At 41.5% G+C, this 18575-nt stretch overlaps 1 protein-coding gene and 1 long non-coding RNA gene across 10 annotated transcripts in view; one reads left to right on the top strand and one right to left on the bottom strand.

Annotated features, from left to right (window-relative positions):
- The window catches only part of RABGAP1L (RAB GTPase activating protein 1 like), a 262694-nt gene extending 245920 nt beyond the window's left edge, over positions 1-16774 (top strand). For all 9 annotated transcript variants that reach the window (XM_037404169.1, XM_037404168.1, XM_037404172.1 and 6 more), the window contains 6 exons: positions 4684-4794; positions 7232-7336; positions 8565-8648; positions 9148-9219; positions 10585-10782; positions 11148-16774. In XM_037404169.1, coding sequence (XP_037260066.1) covers positions 4684-4794; positions 7232-7336; positions 8565-8648; positions 9148-9219; positions 10585-10782; positions 11148-11303 — 726 coding nt within the window. In that variant the 3' untranslated portion in view covers positions 11304-16774. The remainder of the gene's footprint in view (positions 1-4683; positions 4795-7231; positions 7337-8564; positions 8649-9147; positions 9220-10584; positions 10783-11147) is intronic.
- LOC119155458 lies at positions 2855-4677 on the bottom strand. The gene is made up of 2 exons (XR_005106730.1): positions 3517-4677; positions 2855-3297 (listed from the first exon to the last, which is right to left on the bottom strand). It is a non-coding gene; the product is annotated as an uncharacterized LOC119155458 (long non-coding RNA).
- Positions 16775-18575: the final 1801 nt, after the last annotated feature.

Raw genomic sequence — 18575 nt, 5'->3', positions numbered from 1 at the left:
GCACTCGGGTCCTAGAGGTGCTTCTGAGCGTGGGAAGGGTGTTCCTGAGCAGCCTCCTACAAAACGCCAGGACAGAGATGCTTCCTGGTTGAGGGCAGCTGGGGATATCCCGGCAGGACGCTCCTCCTGACCCCTGACCCCAGACCCCCACGGGCTCCAGAAACGGGCTGGGTTTGCGAAATCTTGCCCTGCCATTAACCGGTCGCGTTCTCTTGACAGGTTAAATTCATGTGCTGCCACGAGCTGCGTTACATGCCGCAGGAGTTCCTGCCTGGCTCGTATTTTACATGTTGATTGTGGTTTGACTTACCAAAGGAACAGCATTAAAGAGTGCCATTGGTTTTGGTGTTTGTTTCTTTCTGTATTTACAGGTATTACTTAGGAAAAGCGTGGGGGTTTTATGGACACTTTTTCATTTTGTTTTCCGTTGCTTATAACCAATATCACATTTTTGTCAGATTTTTAAAAGTTGCAAAAGTAAATGTGCTCTGAATTGCTGTTTGTCACCAAATTTCATGACTTTTGGTTAAAACAAATTACAAATTCCCTCTAGAAGCCGGGAAGAAAATTGAGTTGCACATACAGAAAAAATAGCAATATAGTTTGATATTTTTCTATATATTATGGGGTTTTTTTCTGTGGGTGAGAACAACTCATGTAACAGGGTTTGGGTTTCCTTGATGAGAAATCGCCAGAGTTGGGCTTGGGACTTCTTAATTTATAATAAAGGGTATGTAAGCATGCAGAGAAGGGCTGCAGTTTTGCAAGCAGACCCTGCTTGTGCACACAGGTCTGTTCTGAGAGTAGAAACACCCTTTCCTCTGTGGACCTTGTGCAGTGGAGAAGTTATCTGTCTGAATAAATGTGTGATTTGGACATAATGGCCTTTCACGTGTTTGAAGTGGAAGCAAAAATTAATAAGCTGGTCATTTTTATTCAGAGTCACGGGTAACTGAATGGTAACCGTCATGAGGAAAAACATAAGATGAATCTTTATGTGGATGATTGTTTGTGTTTTTTCTAAAAAAAAAAGTGTGCTGGGGCACTTTGGGGAATGCTTCTTCAGAGTCAACAAACAAAAGAGAAACCACCTCCAGGAGCTTCTGTCTTGCTTCCCATGAGAGGTTTTCCTGGATAGTTTGCTGTAAAAGCCTTTTGGGTTTCTAGATGGAGGAGGTTCACGAGGTTTTCCTATAGAGCTCCTTTCCAAAAGCTCTTTCCAATGGGCTTAAAAAGACTTCAGTTTGCTCACACCAGAGAAGTGAATTTTAATCAGTGTTTTCATTCCACCGCTGAGGATCTGTTCCTGCCCAAAGATCTGGGGTTTGGGTGTTTGCTCATCAGAAAGTGTGACACTGAATTGCTTAACAAGGTTTGTGACTCGTTACACCCAGCTCGAGCAGCAGCACAGAGAGGATGCATCATCGCCACTAATCTTGTCAGGAGTTGGTCCTTGGTGCTGGCTGGAGGGAAGCAGAGGGTGGAGTTCAGCCTTTCAGTCTTCCTGAACTGAGGCTTGCCTGCTGCTTTCAAATTTACTTTTCTCCGTCCAGTGTGTGATGGAAGCTGAAGTATATATCCTCTTTAAAACTCAGAACCAAAAACACACTGAAGAATCAGCGACTTTTTTTTTCTTTTTTTTTTGGCTGTCTTTGTTGGTATTAAATATTATTTTATATCCTGTTTTCATTGTCTTTACACCAATGGTTGAAAGCAGTGTTTGGTCTGTGACTTTATAGGAGGTAAGTTTATTTGTGTTTGTATGTATCAGCGGTGTTTGTCCCTTGTGGAAATGCGGTATCCTCCTTTTAAAAGCTAACCAGAGTTCACCAGCTGCCTTTTGTAACTGGGAGGCAGGCATTTGGGAAAGAGGAATCTCTTATTTTACTGATTGTAGAAACTGCGCGATGCCGAAGAGAAGGAAATTGTTGTCATAGTCAGTAAATTGTTAGTGGTGTGTAGAGGAAAGGCAGGAAGCTGTCTGTTTACACCAGGGACAACCAGCAGGTCTGACTAGTTGGCTTATGCCAGGTTACAAAATGCTGTCTGTGATGTGAGTCCTGCTGTAACGAGCCAGCTCCATCTGCTGAACTTCATGCCCTTGCAAACGGTATTTTATAAAACCCCGCAAATACTTCAGAGCCATTGAAAACAGGTCGCTACACATGAAAAGCACTATTTGCTATTTTTGTCTTTACTGTGTACCGTTAGGTTTTATTTAGACTTAAGCAGATTAAGAGTTTCCTCCTGAGGAAGGAGGCAATGTTTCACGGCTAGATCTGGGGGGAGGAGCTGGAAAAGACAAACCATCTGATCGCACATCCTGCCCTGTGTGGAGGAAGAGTAAAGGTGCCCCTGTAAGAGACTTTCAGCTGGAAATTAAAAGTATGGTGAATGAGATAAAAACATCTCTTAGCTATTGACTGGATGCCCAAGGTAAGAGATCTTTACTTCCTAACAACGTGCCATGTACATTCTAGTTTAAGAGGAGGATAACGCATTTCCAGCCACGTAGCTTGCTTACCCACTTGTCTGTGAATGCAAAGCAGGAACTTCGAACTTCACGTTGTGCAGCTTGCTTTGCGGACACCGAAGCTTTTGGCAAAAGCATAGCAAAAATGTTAAAGCAAAATTCTTTCTGGGTTATTTTGTGGGAAGTCTTAAGAATTTGCTGATTTCTCCCTCTAAGCAACATCCCCATGAAAAGGGATATTAATGCTGCAGCTGATCTGGTCCCGGTTTTTAGGTGAACTCAATTCACTTTCTGACAGCTGCTCACGGGCAGATCTGTGTCTATAAAAATCAACATTTCCAAGATCGCCTGAACAAAATACAGAAGTAGAGACACATTAGAGCCTTTTTAATTACTATTGTTATTAAAGACTGCAGTTTGATTTTACACTTTGTATTATCCCTACAGAAGAATTTTACTTTTAAAAATTCCTTGTCCCAAACAGAATACAGTGCAATTAAAATAAAAAAAGATCCCCAAAGTTACGCATCTTTTAGCAGTGGTTATTTTAACTGTGTTAAAACAGAAGTATTTTACTTACAGTTTTGGTAACAAAACAAGTTATTTAAAATACAGTCTTTTGGAAAGGAAACAAACTTACTTTCCTGTACAGGGCAGTGCACAGTCTAGTTGCACAATAGGGTCACATTAAGGAGAGTGTATTTGTAGAGGTTCTGGTTCCTGCCACAGAGGAAGCTCCACACAGAAGAGACCTTTTTTAGCATCCTCTTAGAGCGGTAGTTGGCCTTTTTTGTTTAAGCAAAGCATGCGAAATCTTCTTGCAACTGAAATGAAAATTGCAGTTTCACGGTGGTGAGTTTGGAAAGATCTCTGAGTGTAGCTGGCGAGCAGGAGGAAGTGAAGGCAGGTGAATAATGTGCTTATGCAAAGAAATCACATTTTGTAGGAAGGCATTTGCTGAACAACTCTTGGAGATTTTTCTGCTGTCTTAAGCACTGACATATGTTCACTTTTTCTGTTTTGTCTTGGAGAACATAACTTACCTTTCAAGTGAGCACAGGTCCATTTTGAAATCTCAGCATGTAGGTTATTGTTCCTCCACCTACGCGTTTCCATTTTTCCTTCCGTTTCCATAGTGCACAGATTCCCTTTGCAGTCTCTTTTGGTATGAAAGAGACACAAGTCAGCGTGCGACTGAAGGCCAGCACGTTGTTTACTCTCTTAAAATCCGTTGGAGGAGGGCACCTCCATCTGTCCCGCTTGGCTGTGTTCTTCTGAAGATGTGTGTTTGATGTGGACTCCTGGAAGTCCACTGACCCACAGCCATCTTTTGAATGTGATTCTGTTTCTCAGCCCTAGAAGAACAGTCACTGAAACCGATTTTGAAAAAACACGAATTACTACTGTACATTCTTCTCAGGTGTACTCCCCTTCTCTAGCTAGTGCTCTCCGTAGTCATTTCTGCCGGTGCGGAGTGGGTAAGGCAGGCAGCGCACCGAGGACCAGGGCCTGCAGTCTCGAAGTTGTGCATTTCACGTTGCGGCACGCCGCCTGCCAAGCGGGTTCTGGGCCTGTGCTTGGGGTGTGAGGTCCCCTCTCCACCTGGCACTTTTTCTCAGCAGCTATCCTGGAAAACACATGCTGTTGTCACTGGCACAGGTTACGCAGAAAGTGCACAAATGGCGATAAGGATTATATGAGCTAAATGCTGTTCTTTAGCGGTCCCACAGAAGATGGGAAGTTGGCACTACGTCATTTACAAAATGGACTGTTTTTATGGATTCCTGCAGACAAAATTATGTAAAATGGAGCAGGACAGCTTTCTGCTTTCAATTGGAAACATTATTATGAGTATCTTTTAATTGGTCCCTGTTCACTGCTTCTGGGTTAGATTTTATCTGCCTGATTTCTTTTGATGATGGGCAAGCAGAAACTAAGTGCTTTTGTGGAGAGGACTGTGTTTACATTGGACAGAGAAACCCTACAATCGGTGTGTCACTAATGCGACACAATCATAACCATTGGGATGTAAGTGGAACAGCTGCATTTGCACTGCTGGCTTAATTCACTGTTGTTTCCCAGAGCAGCAGTCCTGTCTTAATGTGCACTCTTGCCTTCTCGGTGTTTTACACACACAATATACTCGCTTATTGCTCTTTAATATTGATAAGGATTAACTTCTTTTTCTGGTTCTTCCTTTCTTCCTGCAGAGGGAAAACCGCAGGCTCCAAGAAGCAAGCATGCGGCTGGAGCAGGAGAACGATGACCTTGCCCATGAGCTTGTAACAAGCAAAATTGCCTTACGGAATGACCTGGACCAGGTAATGCTAACACAGATGGGACCCAGCTCAGGCTTGGCAACACCGATTTTAGGAGCCCTGCTCTGTGCTCAAGTGAAAGCATGAACACAACATGAAAAGTATAATTATATGTGCCATTATTTTCTTGACAACCTCACTCCTGGTTGCAGGCAGAAGGCTGGATTTCCACATGCGTGCAGCTGTAGGTGTTCACAGCGGTGTCTTGCCAACGCTAACTGCGCCTTCTCTCTTATGGATTGTTTTAGAAAATGTAAGCCATAACCTTTAGGTAGATACCAAAGTACAAACATTTACTTGAAAAAAGCACCACATACTCCTCAAAAGGCTAATTTCAAGGGAAGTTGTCTTGCAGAACATCTTGCCACCTTACGTGGATCTGTTTTTCACAGCAGTTTTAGTGCAGCCAGCAAAATTCAGGTAACAAAGTGACATGGCACCAAAAATTAGAAGGGCTCCTGGGTGTTTGTTGATAACTGCTTTTGTTTCCTGTGAAGACTGGAATGTGGAGGGCAGCTGCATCCAGAGCCCTTTATCTCAGAGCTGAAGAGAACTACCCGTTCAACCCTCCTGTTTCTGGAGTGGTTTATGCAGTACCGGTACGTGCTGTAAGAGCTCTTACTAAGGTACTAAATACAGGAGGGCCACACTCCACCACAGCCTGTGATTAGTCCCTTGCTCAGTGAGGGCTGTAGTGCCTTTCATAATGTAAAATCCTTTCCTGCAAGGGCCTCTCAATTTGATTTCCTGTAGTTATTTGGCTTTCTTTATCTAACCTCAAAATTGTAAACATCAATGACCGCCGTTGTGCAATTTGTATTTCTGTTTAGGCAGATCCTTGACAGGTAGGCTCTGCTGATTTGGATCCACGTGACTGTAAAAATCCAAGCTGTCTTAGTGAGCAAACGCAGGCAGAGATGCACGTTGGGTGATGGAGTGGGCAGGCTCGTGCTGAGGCCGAAAGCAGCGCGCTGGGGTGCACAGTCCTCCCTGGGTATGGCTGTGCATAAAGCAGCTGTATGCCTGCTGCTGCCCGTGCCTGCTTTTTCTCAAGGCTGCCAAGCACACCCCTTTGCCAGTCCCATTCCTTCCTCTCCTGCATTTTAGCAGTCTTTCTGTAGATGAGAGTGGCTCCGTGAAGTTTTCCCACACCCCACCTGAAAGAAAAGCTTTGTGCTCCTGCACTCCTCATCTGCGAGGACAAGTGATACTGTACACCACCGCAGGTGTTTGGAGAACCTGGAATGAACACAAAAAAGGAGGAAAGATTTGTAGTTCCTTCAAAGCATATCTTAAACAGATCTTTCATCAAAAATATCCTTGTAATCCCAGAGTTCTTCTGTTCGAAGATGCCAGTCTTACCAATTTTCTGTTCTTTCGCTGCTTGTTTTCCTTTCTCCTGTACAGCCATAGACACACTAAGCAATGCAGGAATCCTCAGTCCGCCTTTTCAGTCGTGGCCCCTGGTGGAGCTTCTTCTGCTAGCCACAATTGCCACTAGCACTCTCATTAATAATTAACACTGTAGCAGCTAGATCAGCTGATACCACCAGCAGTGGCAGAACACCAAACTGCAACAGAAAGACAAGTCCTGCACCGTTGCGCGTTGTTTCCAGTGCCATTTTCCCTCTTGTGTTTTCAGCAAACTAAGTATTATTCCACTGCAAGCATTGTCTGTTCTGTCACCTAGTTACTGAACAGGAGGAGCGGTGTGCTGCAGTACCTCCCAGCTGGGGAGGTCAGCAGAATATGTCCAGACACTGAGAAACACATTTCTCTCCCGCTGATCGGTGAGGATAGTGCTCCCAAAAACAGAGCAGTCCCAGTATGTTTCACCATAAGCTTGGCCCTTCAGAGAAAGGAGAAAATTCATACTCTCCAGCACGCACACAGTATCAGCTTTCTCCAGGTAATACTTATTTGCACTGATAAACCGTTTTATCTGGGGTCCTGTTTGTCTCTTATGCTTGCCTTTGCCTTTGCGTGGGCACCGTGTAGGGCACAGTGCAGGCACCCAATGTTTTCCGTACTACCTGGTTTCCCCACTTGCGATACGAAAACCCAGTGAGTTATGTGAAGTTCCACAGGAGCTAAATCATGCTGCTCTCGCTTAGATTAATATTGTTCCCAACAAAAGTATTCTATACATTGTTGTATTCGGTTTGTATTAGGACATAGCATCTATACTTGCTTGCCATCTGGGCGTCAGTAAACATTTGGCAAAAGGGTCCTTGTGCACAGTTGTTGAAACACAGTGAAGTAACCCAGATAAACGGCTTCTTGAAGAGGGAATTCCATCTAAAACATGTTAGGTGAGCCATCAGAGGGCAGGAAAAGGCAATGCTAGAACCTGAATCTGCAGAATTTCTGAGATGTGTAGACCCACACGTTTGCTTTGGCACAGATAACATCTGATTTACAGCAGCGTTTCTAATTCTAGGCTGAAGACAAAGCAGATGTCTTGAACAAGGAACTTCTCTTGACCAAACAGAAGCTAGTGGAGACTGAGGAAGAGAAACGGAAGCAGGAAGAGGAAACTGCTCAGGTAAGGCATTCTCCAACTTTAGCAACATTTAGCAAGGAAATGTACACAAAAGGATATGCAGAAGAGCATGAGTATGTTGCAGTTGCAGCAAGGATTTTGACTTCAAAATGCAGTTGCAATTACAAATTTACAGTGCTGGGGTAAATTTTTTTTAAGTATGTTTTTCAGTGTTTTCCTTTACTTGAGCTCTGAATGTTCAGTTCTCTACACCTTATCCTCTTCCCAGTATTGTAATATTAATTTTCACTGGTGGTGAGCAATCACAACTAAGGAGACATGATCAGACCTCTTTTAATTATCTAAACAAGGAGCTGGAGGAATTGTCTTAATAAGAGGCCATTCTGGGTTCAGCTGCTGGTTCCCTGCAGTCAAGCTGTGAACGTTCCTGCCTGAAGCTAGGACCAACAGCAGCACAGGGTTGAGGGCTGGGAGGATTGTGCTGACTAGACCTGGCCTCCTGCTTGTTTGCAAAATGTTCAGTCTTAGTTTGTTAATCCTATGTATCCGACGTGCTGAATACTGCCACACGTGAAGGTATGTTTCAAAAGTGATACCCCAGGTTTTGTTTTTGCCGTTTGACAGCAGTCACTACAACAATCAAACGGTAATTGTGTGTGTCTAAAATGGAGGAGGGCGAGTTCTCTATTGGGTGTAAACAAGCAATGGAGGCGTTTTTCCTAGTGAAAGGGCTCTCAAAACTTAGTGGTTCTGAACGGTGGAGGAGTGAGTTAGCTGTATTTTAATGCAGCACCACAGACCAAAACAGATATTATTTTTTTTCTTCTGTTAGGGAGATGAAAATGATAGTGCTGAGATTCTTCTTCCTGTTCCATCTCCAAAAAACCAAATAATCTGCCTGCCCAAACCTGCTCTGACAGCGTGCAGAAAAACAAAACCAAAATCAGTAAAATCCATTTCACAGTAATGCGTTTGTTTTGCATTCTGTGGACCACGCTGTACCACCATTTAATGCGGAGGAAGAGATTTACCCTCCAGGAGAATTCTCTAAGCAGGCATACGCTGCACCGCAGCGTAGACTTTTTGGCTATAACTGAATATAGTAAGTATTAGTATAGTGAATAAATCAGACACTTTTCTGAAGAACTGGAGTGTGGGAAGAAGGTGTAGAACCGTTGCAAACACAGCAAGGCTTTGAGAGAACAATCTGGTGATGCATTTTGAGAACTTCTTTCAGTGTACTGTGTAACTTCTCTCCCTCACTGCCTAGCTGAAGGAAGTCTTCAGGAAGCAGCTAGAGAAGGCAGAATCTGAGATCAAGAAAACCACAGCCATTATTGCAGAGTACAAACAGGTACCATTCTAGAGACACTTTCTGGTATTTCTTCTTTCAGCCTGTTCTGAGAGCTAAGCTTTCGGAGTTGCAGATGTCATCCTTTAAATAAGAGGTGCTGTATTTCAGGCTTTCGGAGAGCAAGCATTGTAATTTGTCATAAATCTTTTTGTGGTTTTCCTAAGTCTCCTAATTTAGGGAATCAGGTATAACCTGTCTGTAGCTAATTTTAGTACTGTAGGGTGAATGCTTCTTTACTTTGTGACATAATGTAGTATAAACATGATAAACCAGTGCATCCATAAAACATTCCGGTCTCTGTGTTCAGGTTCCGTACTGAATGCTGCCGTTTTTCGGTCTCATTATCAGCAGCAGTGCATTTGTTAAGGGGGGGGGGGGTGCATAATCCTGAGTGAGGCAGAATTTTAAGAAATGTTGGCTCTAACAAAAATTGTTAAAAAGCACAGGTTATATTTGAGTATAGTTAACATAAGCTAAGAAACTGCTTTCTCTGCTCCAGATTTGTTCCCAGCTGAGTACCAGGCTGGAAAAACAACAAGCAGCCAGTAAAGATGAACTGGAAGTTGTGAAGGTGAGAGCGATGCCTCTACATAGGGGATGTTTCTAACGCAAGCACTGCTAAATGCCAGGGCTACAGAACAAAATGTGAGCTGAAGTTTAACGTAACAGCAGCGGTGTCCACCCAGCTACACTTGACAGTCCCACATGCATGTTTCATCAGGTGAAAACAATGAAAGGGCTCATTTCCTTTCACGGTTCCTTGCATCACACTCAAACTGAAGTGGATATAGTACTTGGCTTTTCTTTTTCCTATTGAAATGTATACTTTTGGCAAAAAATGTAGCGAGACGGTGTTTACTTGGATGTTTTAATTACATGGGGGAGGGGGAATAGCCTCTCTAGAAGAGAAAACATGTTGCTTCTCCGGTGTGCACCGTGAGGGGTCAGAATTGGCTGAATGGGACAATGTTAATATTTGGGTTTCCATAATGTAAGCAGAGTCGGCTTAATTAATTGGCACAGCTTGGGCCATCCTCAGAATTTCCATAGCAGTTCCTCTGCCTTCTCTAAATGCCCTTACCAGGAACAGCCACACTAAATGATTCCTCCTCAGGTAGTAATTCCGTCCCTCAGCCTGGTCACTCCTGAGTAGGCAGAATTGTTTTCCCTCTGCTGTAGCTTCTAGTTTTCTTTAGTACTCAAGCTGAACCAGATTTGTTGCTTTTTAGTGACTTTTTAATGTCATTGATTAAAAAAATAATTTTAGGATTGATATTTCTGTAATCTGCTGAAGTAGCTCAATACCCCGTCTTAGTTTGTGCGAGCCAGGCCAGCTGTGTTATATTTTCAGCTGTAAGTAACTGGTTCACCTCTCCAGGCAGCATGAGAACCTTAGCGCCGTGTGTCGGGCACTGTGGCCAAAAAGGGCCATCCTGTACGATGCTAAGCCGGCACCAACGGGACAGTATCAGCCCTTGCAGTGAGCACAGGCTGCTTCCTTGCTTCTGGAAATACGGAAAAGCTGCCTGGCATTCTTTAAAATATCACAATCTCTATTAATTTGGTCAAGTGCTTTTATGGAAGATGAAAAGTCTCTGCAGTATAATTCACTCTTCTGAATTGTGCTGGCATAAACACTGTAAAATATTACAACGCTTTGGTAGCAAGAGGGCTTGAGTAATTCTAACCTAGGAGCAAAGTCTCTGTGTTTAGACAGAGCACGCTAAGTAGATTTTAAGAATTTGTATACTGGTTAATATACCCTGGAAATTGTTCATGAAATTCTCAAATTCTTTTCATGCCCCATATGAAAATTGCAGTGCTAGATAGTTCAAGATTACTGACTTGAAAGGCAGTCTAACATAAAAATGGCTCTTCCGGGAAGTATAGCGACTCCTGTGACGTGGATTAAAAATGAGCTTTCTGGGTATTTCAGGGTAAAGTGATGGCCTGCAAACACTGCAGTGAGATTTTCAGTAAGGAGGGGGCACTGAAGCTGCCTGCTGTAAGCATGGAGAACAAAGGCATAGAAATAGATGATGAGAAGGATGCACTGAAGAAGCAGCTGAGAGAGATGGAGCTGGAACTTGCACAGACCAAACTGCAGCTTGTGGAAGCCAAGTGCAAAATTCAGGTATGTGGAACCGAAGTACAGCAGCAGGGCAGTCTCCTCAACCTCGTGCTCAGTCCAGAATAGTTCTGAGTCGTGCAAAAAATTGTTCAAAAAGGGAGCCATATACCTGTAACGCTGTGTATCTGTGAAGTTCCAGAACAATCTTCTCTCTTTAAAAAAGAAAAAAAAAAAGAAAGAAAGAAAAGAGACTGTTATTTGTATATCTAAATATCTTCTGCTGTTTCTGCAATTTCAACCTATTTTCTCTCCCCAGTGCCTGCGAGGTCACAGGGAAAGTGCTGGATTGCAGGGACTGAGTTTGAATATGCTTTTTTGTTAGTTAATTAATTGTCGTTTGATCAATTCTGACTATTCTGCTTTCTTAGGAGCTGGAGCACCAGAGAGGAGCCCTTATGAACGAAATCCAAGCTGCCAAAAACTCTTGGTTTAGCAAAACCCTGAACTCTATCAAAACAGCCACAGGCACACAGCCACTGCAGCAGCCTCAGCCACCCCTGCCATCCAAGGAGGGCAGCACATAGTTCCAGCCAGACCCAATACAAGAGCACAAAGAACAACACAGCTGAAACCCTGGAGGATTCTTCCAGTGGTCTCTCCTCTTGGGGAAAGGACAAAAGGCAGGAGTGCAGGCTTGAAGTGAAATTCTTCGGTGTTTTTCATTCATTCTGATGTGACCCTTTTCAAAGGGGAAAAAAAAATAATTCTTGTTTTATGTTGAATTCTTACTTCCCAAACTGCCTTGCTGAAAGCCACGTTCTGATACCTTCATACTTTTACACTTTATTTTATATGACTAGATGTTAAATAAATACTTCAAAACTAGGTCTTTAATACATGACTAATTATTCAAAATTATTTTTATCTTGCATAGAAGGTTTTTCTTCTTCTGGAGGAAGAGAGAGAATGGAAAATGTAAAGTACTGAATCATAATCTCTTCATAGAAAGCACAGTGTAATAAGTACTAGTGTGTGTGCGGGTGTCTAGGATAACTTACGCCCTGGGACCATCTCAGAAGTTTATCGCAGTGACTGCGTCCTGCAGAGAAGCACTTTTTGTAAAGCTTAGGCCATAGCAAAGATAGTCTTGTGCTCTCTTGGCACAATTGTTTATGAGCTTCCCTGATAATTTCTTAGTTTTGATTGTTTTTTCTTCAGAAATGCAAGTAGTGCAGTTCTTTGTAGCACTGTTGTTTAAAGGCTATTTCCAGCTGAACTGGAATTTAACATGCAGTTATCTAGTTCCCTTTTTTATTTAGTGTTTATACAAAGAATTCCGAGAAAAAACCCCTTCCACTGGGATAAAGGGAAAACTGTTCAACATTTATTTGATGTTTTTGCTGAGAAGCAGAGCGGAGACCTTGCATAGTTTTGATCTTTTGTAAATCCTGTGCAATAAAGGGTAGGTTTTATGAGTAAAAACAATGAAAACCTTTCCCTGGGTCTATATTCAAATTCTGAATTTGACACAGAAATTGAGGTATCAAATAGAAAACTCAAAAGGCTTGTGCTGCACTGATGAATAAAACATCACAGAAGCAAGATCGGTTTGCTAGAAATATTTGGTTAGGAAATGCTGCATTGGTATTACTTATTTTTGTAAAAACAAACATTTTCAAATGGAATACAAAACCTAGACTTTCCCATGGGGTAGACTTCTCTGATGATTCCCAAACCTGTCTGGTTGTTTTATATCTCTTAAGGTAAGAAAATTCAAAAGCATTTGTTTTGACTGAACATAAAGTGTTTATAGAAATACTTATTTCATGGAAAGCTAAACTATTGCTTGAACTGATGGAATATTTTTTTAACTATACCTGTCATGTCTAAAGATGGTCTTGCAGGTAAATGTCATTGCTGGACTAAAGGTTGTGTATTAATTGTTCCATTTACAAAATTGTTCCAGGGACATTAGTTCTGTTTTATTATTTTTTTTAATTCTAAGGAATGCCATATCTTGTCAGTTTTGTACAATAAAATCTAATGTTACCCATCTTGTGCTTTGTTGTCAAGCATAATTGTGAATTATTTTAAACAGGGTAGTACAGATTTAATGTTACCTGTGCCAAATGAATGATTCTGAAAGGCAGTCAGCTGTTTGAAGTAGAGATCAAAATAAAATCAGTATCCTGACACAACTGTACTGCAACAAAATTCTCTCTTCTAAGATTAAGGGGTTAAAATTTTTTAATATTTTAAAATGTAGCTGCAAGAATAGTGATTATCTGGATATATTAATACAACGTGAAAAAAGGGGAGGAAAAGCAGAATTTCTTTTGCAAATATTTGTAACAAAGATCTTTTTCCCTGGTCACTTTTTTGCTAATAATATTTACATAAATGTTTCCATTCTCTTGACTGCCTAAACCTAGTATTAGTCATTCACTTACCAGTTCTGCTTCACACTTGAAATGAACTGCATAATAAATTCAAAGTGACATTTAAGAATAGCTGGTGGGCATCTGATTGTTCCATTTGAGTACTGTGCCAATGAGTGACACTGATGGTTTGACAAGTGTCCGAATTTCTCGTTTCATTTATCTTAAATCATAATTAGAAGTGAATTTAAAACCTTGATTGGAAAAATGCAATAATAATAATAAAAAAATGGGTAAGACTGTGATTCCCTGAGTAGCTGAGTTAACGTTAACAGCTCAGTGCTGCTCAAAGATATCACCCCTCCAACTCCCTGCTGTACAGTCGTGTCCCTTGTCCTTGTTACGGCACTTACTGGAGATGATCAAAAACAAACAAAAATATGTGGGTGGATTTCCTGCTCCCCCGGTTAGTGTTTTGCCAAGTTAATGAGTTAAATCATCTCAAAGGGTCCAGCGAGTGCAAGTGGATCTTGGCAGTGGGACTTCCCAGTTCATCAAAAAAGAACCATTAAATAAGGTCACCACATTTCATGGAACAAGCTTTGACACATCATCATCTTCCTGAGTGTAGCAGGCTTTGGAAGTTGAGTTTCCATAACATGTTTGCTAACGGCTAACCGTGATGGTTTCAAAACCTTCTAGTATGGAAGCTGGCTTACATCAGCAAAAAAAGTTTCAGAAGTCAATGGCATAAAGGCAGTAAACAATTTTCACCCTTCATCTGTAGATCCAAGGTAGTGTTTGTAGCAGTGGCATTTCGAAGAGTAATATTTACGTGGATACTGTGTCTTCTCAAAACAACTGAAAGAATAAGAAAATAGCTCTATGGCATTATCTTAATGAAAAAACCTAGTGATATTCAGAAACAAGGAAAGGAGCAAGACTGCAGGATTAAACCAGGCAAGCTAAAGTTCTACCTGCTGACTGTACATGCTATTGGAAAACTTAGCTTCCTGTGAGAAAACAAATCTGGGTTTTAATTAGCCCTTTCAGCAGCAGGTGACAGAGCTACACGCACACGTATCCCAGACCAACTCGTCAGGGATAGCTGGCTCGTTCCTTTTCAGCAGGAAATATCATCAAAGTCTCACTGAAACTGTTACTTTCATGTGGTACTGGAACAGCTAACATAGCTCCCAAGTCTGGAGTGATTAATACTTTCTTCCTGAGTCAGTATTAAACTATGCGTCCACATCAAACTTTCATTAAAGGTAATTTGAATTTTATAAATATATATGTGGAACCAAAACTTATTTTTTGATTTTATTGAGAATGCACAGTTCTGAAATAAAACCTTTGCTTTGACTGGGGACAGACCTCCAAAGAGTATTTTTAGTACAACTGTTTTACCTTGTTGGATTTTAATCTGTTCCTGAGATGCCCGATATTGCGGGGTGAGGTGCCTGAGGTGCTTTTTTCACTTTAAAAAGAATCTGTTTTTACTTTGACTGTAATACTTTACAGGATAAATGAAGCAAGGCTGATTTAGTTACACGGTACATCTGTGAACTAGTCTTGTATTATCTTTGTCAATCAAACTTAATATTCTAAAGTAATAGGACTTACTTCACTTAGTTAAATTCTAAATGCACCCAGAGAGAATTAAAAACAATAAAATAGAAAATATCATGTGTGGTGTTAATCCAAGAAACTGCAAAATCCCTGAGGTCCCTATGCATTAATGTTCAGGAAAGGTAGTCAGCCATGTAATCGGTACTGCCACCTGACAAACAACATCCTTTGTCCTGCCCATTAATTAGCATATGATTTGCTACAGCTAAGTTTCATTGCTTACACAGGTAAGCATTTTTTTTCCCTTGTTAGACATTTTAAAGGACTTCTCTTGGTTGGCCCTTAAAATTTCTTGTAAGGTAGATGCTTTCATCTGTGCCATTGTGTTAAAAACAAAATAAAACCAGCCATTTACAAGGGGAGAGGGAGATAAGAAAGTCAAGAACAGCAAGAATCCAGCCCCTCAACAAAGCATGAAATATCCCATTGACTTCAGAGTCACAGTGACACTCACTGACTGAATGTGGCAATTTAGGAGTAAATAAAAACCTGAATTTACTGGCACTGAAGTATCAAAACTTGAAAGCTATGTGCTTTCTCCACGGGATAAAGGTAGGGTTGTTCCCTTCCATTAACCAGTTGCAGTGAAATCCATGAAACTACTTGTACTATACCTCTTACTTTGATTCACTGTTAGACTCAGGGATAATTGGCATACTTCTGCATAATCTAATAAGCCTAAATACCTTTGGCATTGAAAAGAGAAACACTCGTATCTTACAATGCTGGTTTTCTTCCAACTGCTAGAGAGAAAACCTTAGTATGTGTTATTCTCTGAATGTGAAGATCAGGGCAGAGCTTTTTCCCTCAAGACCGAGGGACTGTACTGGCTGACCAGCCTGCCTCTCTTGCAGCTGAGCCCTGCAGAACGGGCTGTTGTGCAAACAGCTGGCTGCGCTACACATCTAATGCTGTACATACCCCGGGTGGTGAGTACACACAGCGCCAGGCATCATGTGGTTCTTGCAAACACAAAGGCTTGAACTAAATTATTTTTCCGTTTGTTATCCTACTATCCTACTGGAAGCTGTCCCATTACCTCCTTCCAGGTAATACTACTAAGGGGAGACACAATGAAGCACTCAAGTTTGGACCTTTCAAGTTTGGTTAGGTATATATCACAGCAGCCCTTAAAGCTGGGCTGATCCGTAGGTGGGGTTGGGGAAATTCAAAGAATTTGCAACTGGATAAATAATACTCAGCATTGATCAAGATTCTATCTTTCCCAAGTCAGAAGTCTACATAATTTATTTCGGATCGTGACTTAACACGTACAGGTTAATCCTCCAGGAATACAGGGCTCTCAACTTCTCCTGGATTCCAACTGCTTCGCTACTGAATGTATTTCATGCTATTTTTACCTAAAAAAGAAAAAAAGATATGGGTAGAGAATTAGGACATTACTTCCTCTTATTTTCTTATTCAGTGGGACTTGCTTTTATTTAACCTGTAAAGGAATATATATGTATCTTTGAAAAACTATAACTTATATATAGAATAATATATAGGAAACTGAATCACAAGGGGATAAATACATCAAAGGGGTTTGGTATCATAAATTCCATTTGTGATTTGATACCACCAGAATACTGGGCTGTACTAATTTCCTTTCCATTTCCCTTATTTTTGTATTTTATATAATACATGGATGGTACTACTAATGCAAACAAGAACAGATGTTCTCAGATTTTTCTCCAAATCCCAATTCCCTGCTTCCAGTAATCCCTGGGTTTGCACCACTGCTGATACCACCTTCAAAAGCTGTGCCAGGAGCGCTCTCTCAAGCTTTGGGAACGATTGCTTTCCCACGGAAGAAGAGTCTGTGGCTTCTCTGAACATGGCACATGAATGCAGAAAAGGGTCTAATCGAGCATGATCCAAATCCCTCAGTGTCTGCCATCCAAGGTGGATTCACTTTAGCACAAAAAACAGAGAGTAGCCTCAAAGCTCCAACTCCATTACAATGAAGTTTTCCAGGTTTGGAGTTGCATTTGTTTCCTGGGTGTGTCCCAAGTCCACAAATCCTAGAGTGCTAGGAAAAAAAACAGCAATGCCAGACTTCTGAGAGCAATTCAGTACTGCCAGTACTTGTATAACAAATCCACGTATTATATAAAGTACAATATGGAAATATAAGTGTGATGCTTGTTATTAAAAGTGCAATTCAATGTACATGGTCACAACAAATGTTTACTTTTTTAATTGTTACAGAATTGTTTGGATCGGTACCTTGTTATCATTGTGTGAACGATACCTTGTAAAATAAATGGAAATGCAAACAAAATGGGAATAAGGTGCTTATTTTCATAAGCCATTTACTTAAGAAACAGCTTAAATCTGTTTGCAACAATAAGCAGCTGCTGTGTCAGGCCTGCCAATACAGGTCACTCAGCTGGTTATTTTCAGGCGGCACTATTGCACTAGGACACAGTGACTTGGCAAACCAGCTGTCCAAAACGTGTGTGTGCTACATAGCTAACTCCAGCCCGTTTGTTAGGATAAATGTACTTGATGGTTCACAAGGGATAACCTGTTCTGCACGGCTCTGACAGATGCTGTGTTAGAGAGCTAACAGGTCACCCCGGTCCTCTGTTCCAAATGCTAATCTGAGGTTTCCAGCACTGAGAATATACTGGTAAATATGCTTTTCTTAAAGGTTGTTCATATAGAGCAATGAGGCAACAGGAGTTGTTAAGGACTTCATGCTTCCCTGGAGTACACAAGAGAAATAAGCAGGTAAGCCATGAGGCAGCGTGCCTGAAGGAAGACAGGGAGCAGAAGGAAACAGCAAGAGACTGAAAACTCATAACAGAGCAAGAATAGGACAGAGCAGAATTTACAGCAGTCAAAAGTATTCAAATGCTTTATAAAACCATTTTTCCGTGTCAGCATTTGCTCTAGGATTTTTTTTTAATTGAGATGAACAGCCATTATTCCCAGATAACTGGAAAAGCGCACAGCACTTCAGCAGAAGATATGAAGGCAAAGCAGTAGAAAAGCTGAAGATTAAATTTACCAGACCTAACGATTTGTATTGATTTACCTCCACATCACTATTCAAAGACTGTTTGTCATCAGTTGCTATCTATGCCTGCAGACAGAAGCAGAAGGAATGGTGCTAGATAAAGAGAGCACATCCTTTCAAAGCCCTCTCAGATGCTTCCTTCCCTTCCCCCCGACCCCCAGCTGATGGGCACTGAGGAGCACTCTGTACTGCACTTTGGCTGCTAGACTAGACCAGCATCTTCCTGCTGAGTTTCAGTACTCCTGCTAACTCTAACCTAGCGCCTTTTCCCCCTCCCGATGCAGGAACTGTTCTGATTCTCACCCCCAACCACCCCTCTCCCCCCGCCCCCGGAGAAGGCCTGCCACTTGGGATGGAAAGGGATGCACAGAATAAACTTGGCTTTGTCAGGCTCTTGTGTCTCCAGCCAGAGGAGGATGCAGCATCCAGGCGCTACTGCAGTTGTATGCAAAGGAGAGCTGTGTGGAACTTGTTTTTGCATTACAGGAGTGGAAACTCTTCCACACAGGAGCTGCCACTGAAGTGGAAGTGCCACGGGCACCAAAATGCTCCTGATTTAAGGAAACAAAATAAATGGTGGTTTTAAAAAAATCCCAGGAAAAAAAGGCAAATTACAGGGTCACTTACATATAGTATACTTGCATTTATATTGTACATATATACGTGCATTTATATAGCAGTGAAAGCATTTTCTTCTTTAGCCAGAAATTAAAACTATAAAGCAATACCAATTTAAATTCTAAAACTGTGAGTGCTTCCTAATATAAGACTGCAACTGGGAGTGAAGAAAGTAAAGACTAGTAGCTAAGAAAAAAAGCACA

This window comes from Falco rusticolus, chromosome 11 (genome assembly GCF_015220075.1).
Source record: "Falco rusticolus isolate bFalRus1 chromosome 11, bFalRus1.pri, whole genome shotgun sequence".
NCBI lineage: Eukaryota > Metazoa > Chordata > Aves > Falconiformes > Falconidae > Falco > Falco rusticolus.
This window is presented reverse-complemented; position numbering and strand designations above follow the sequence as displayed.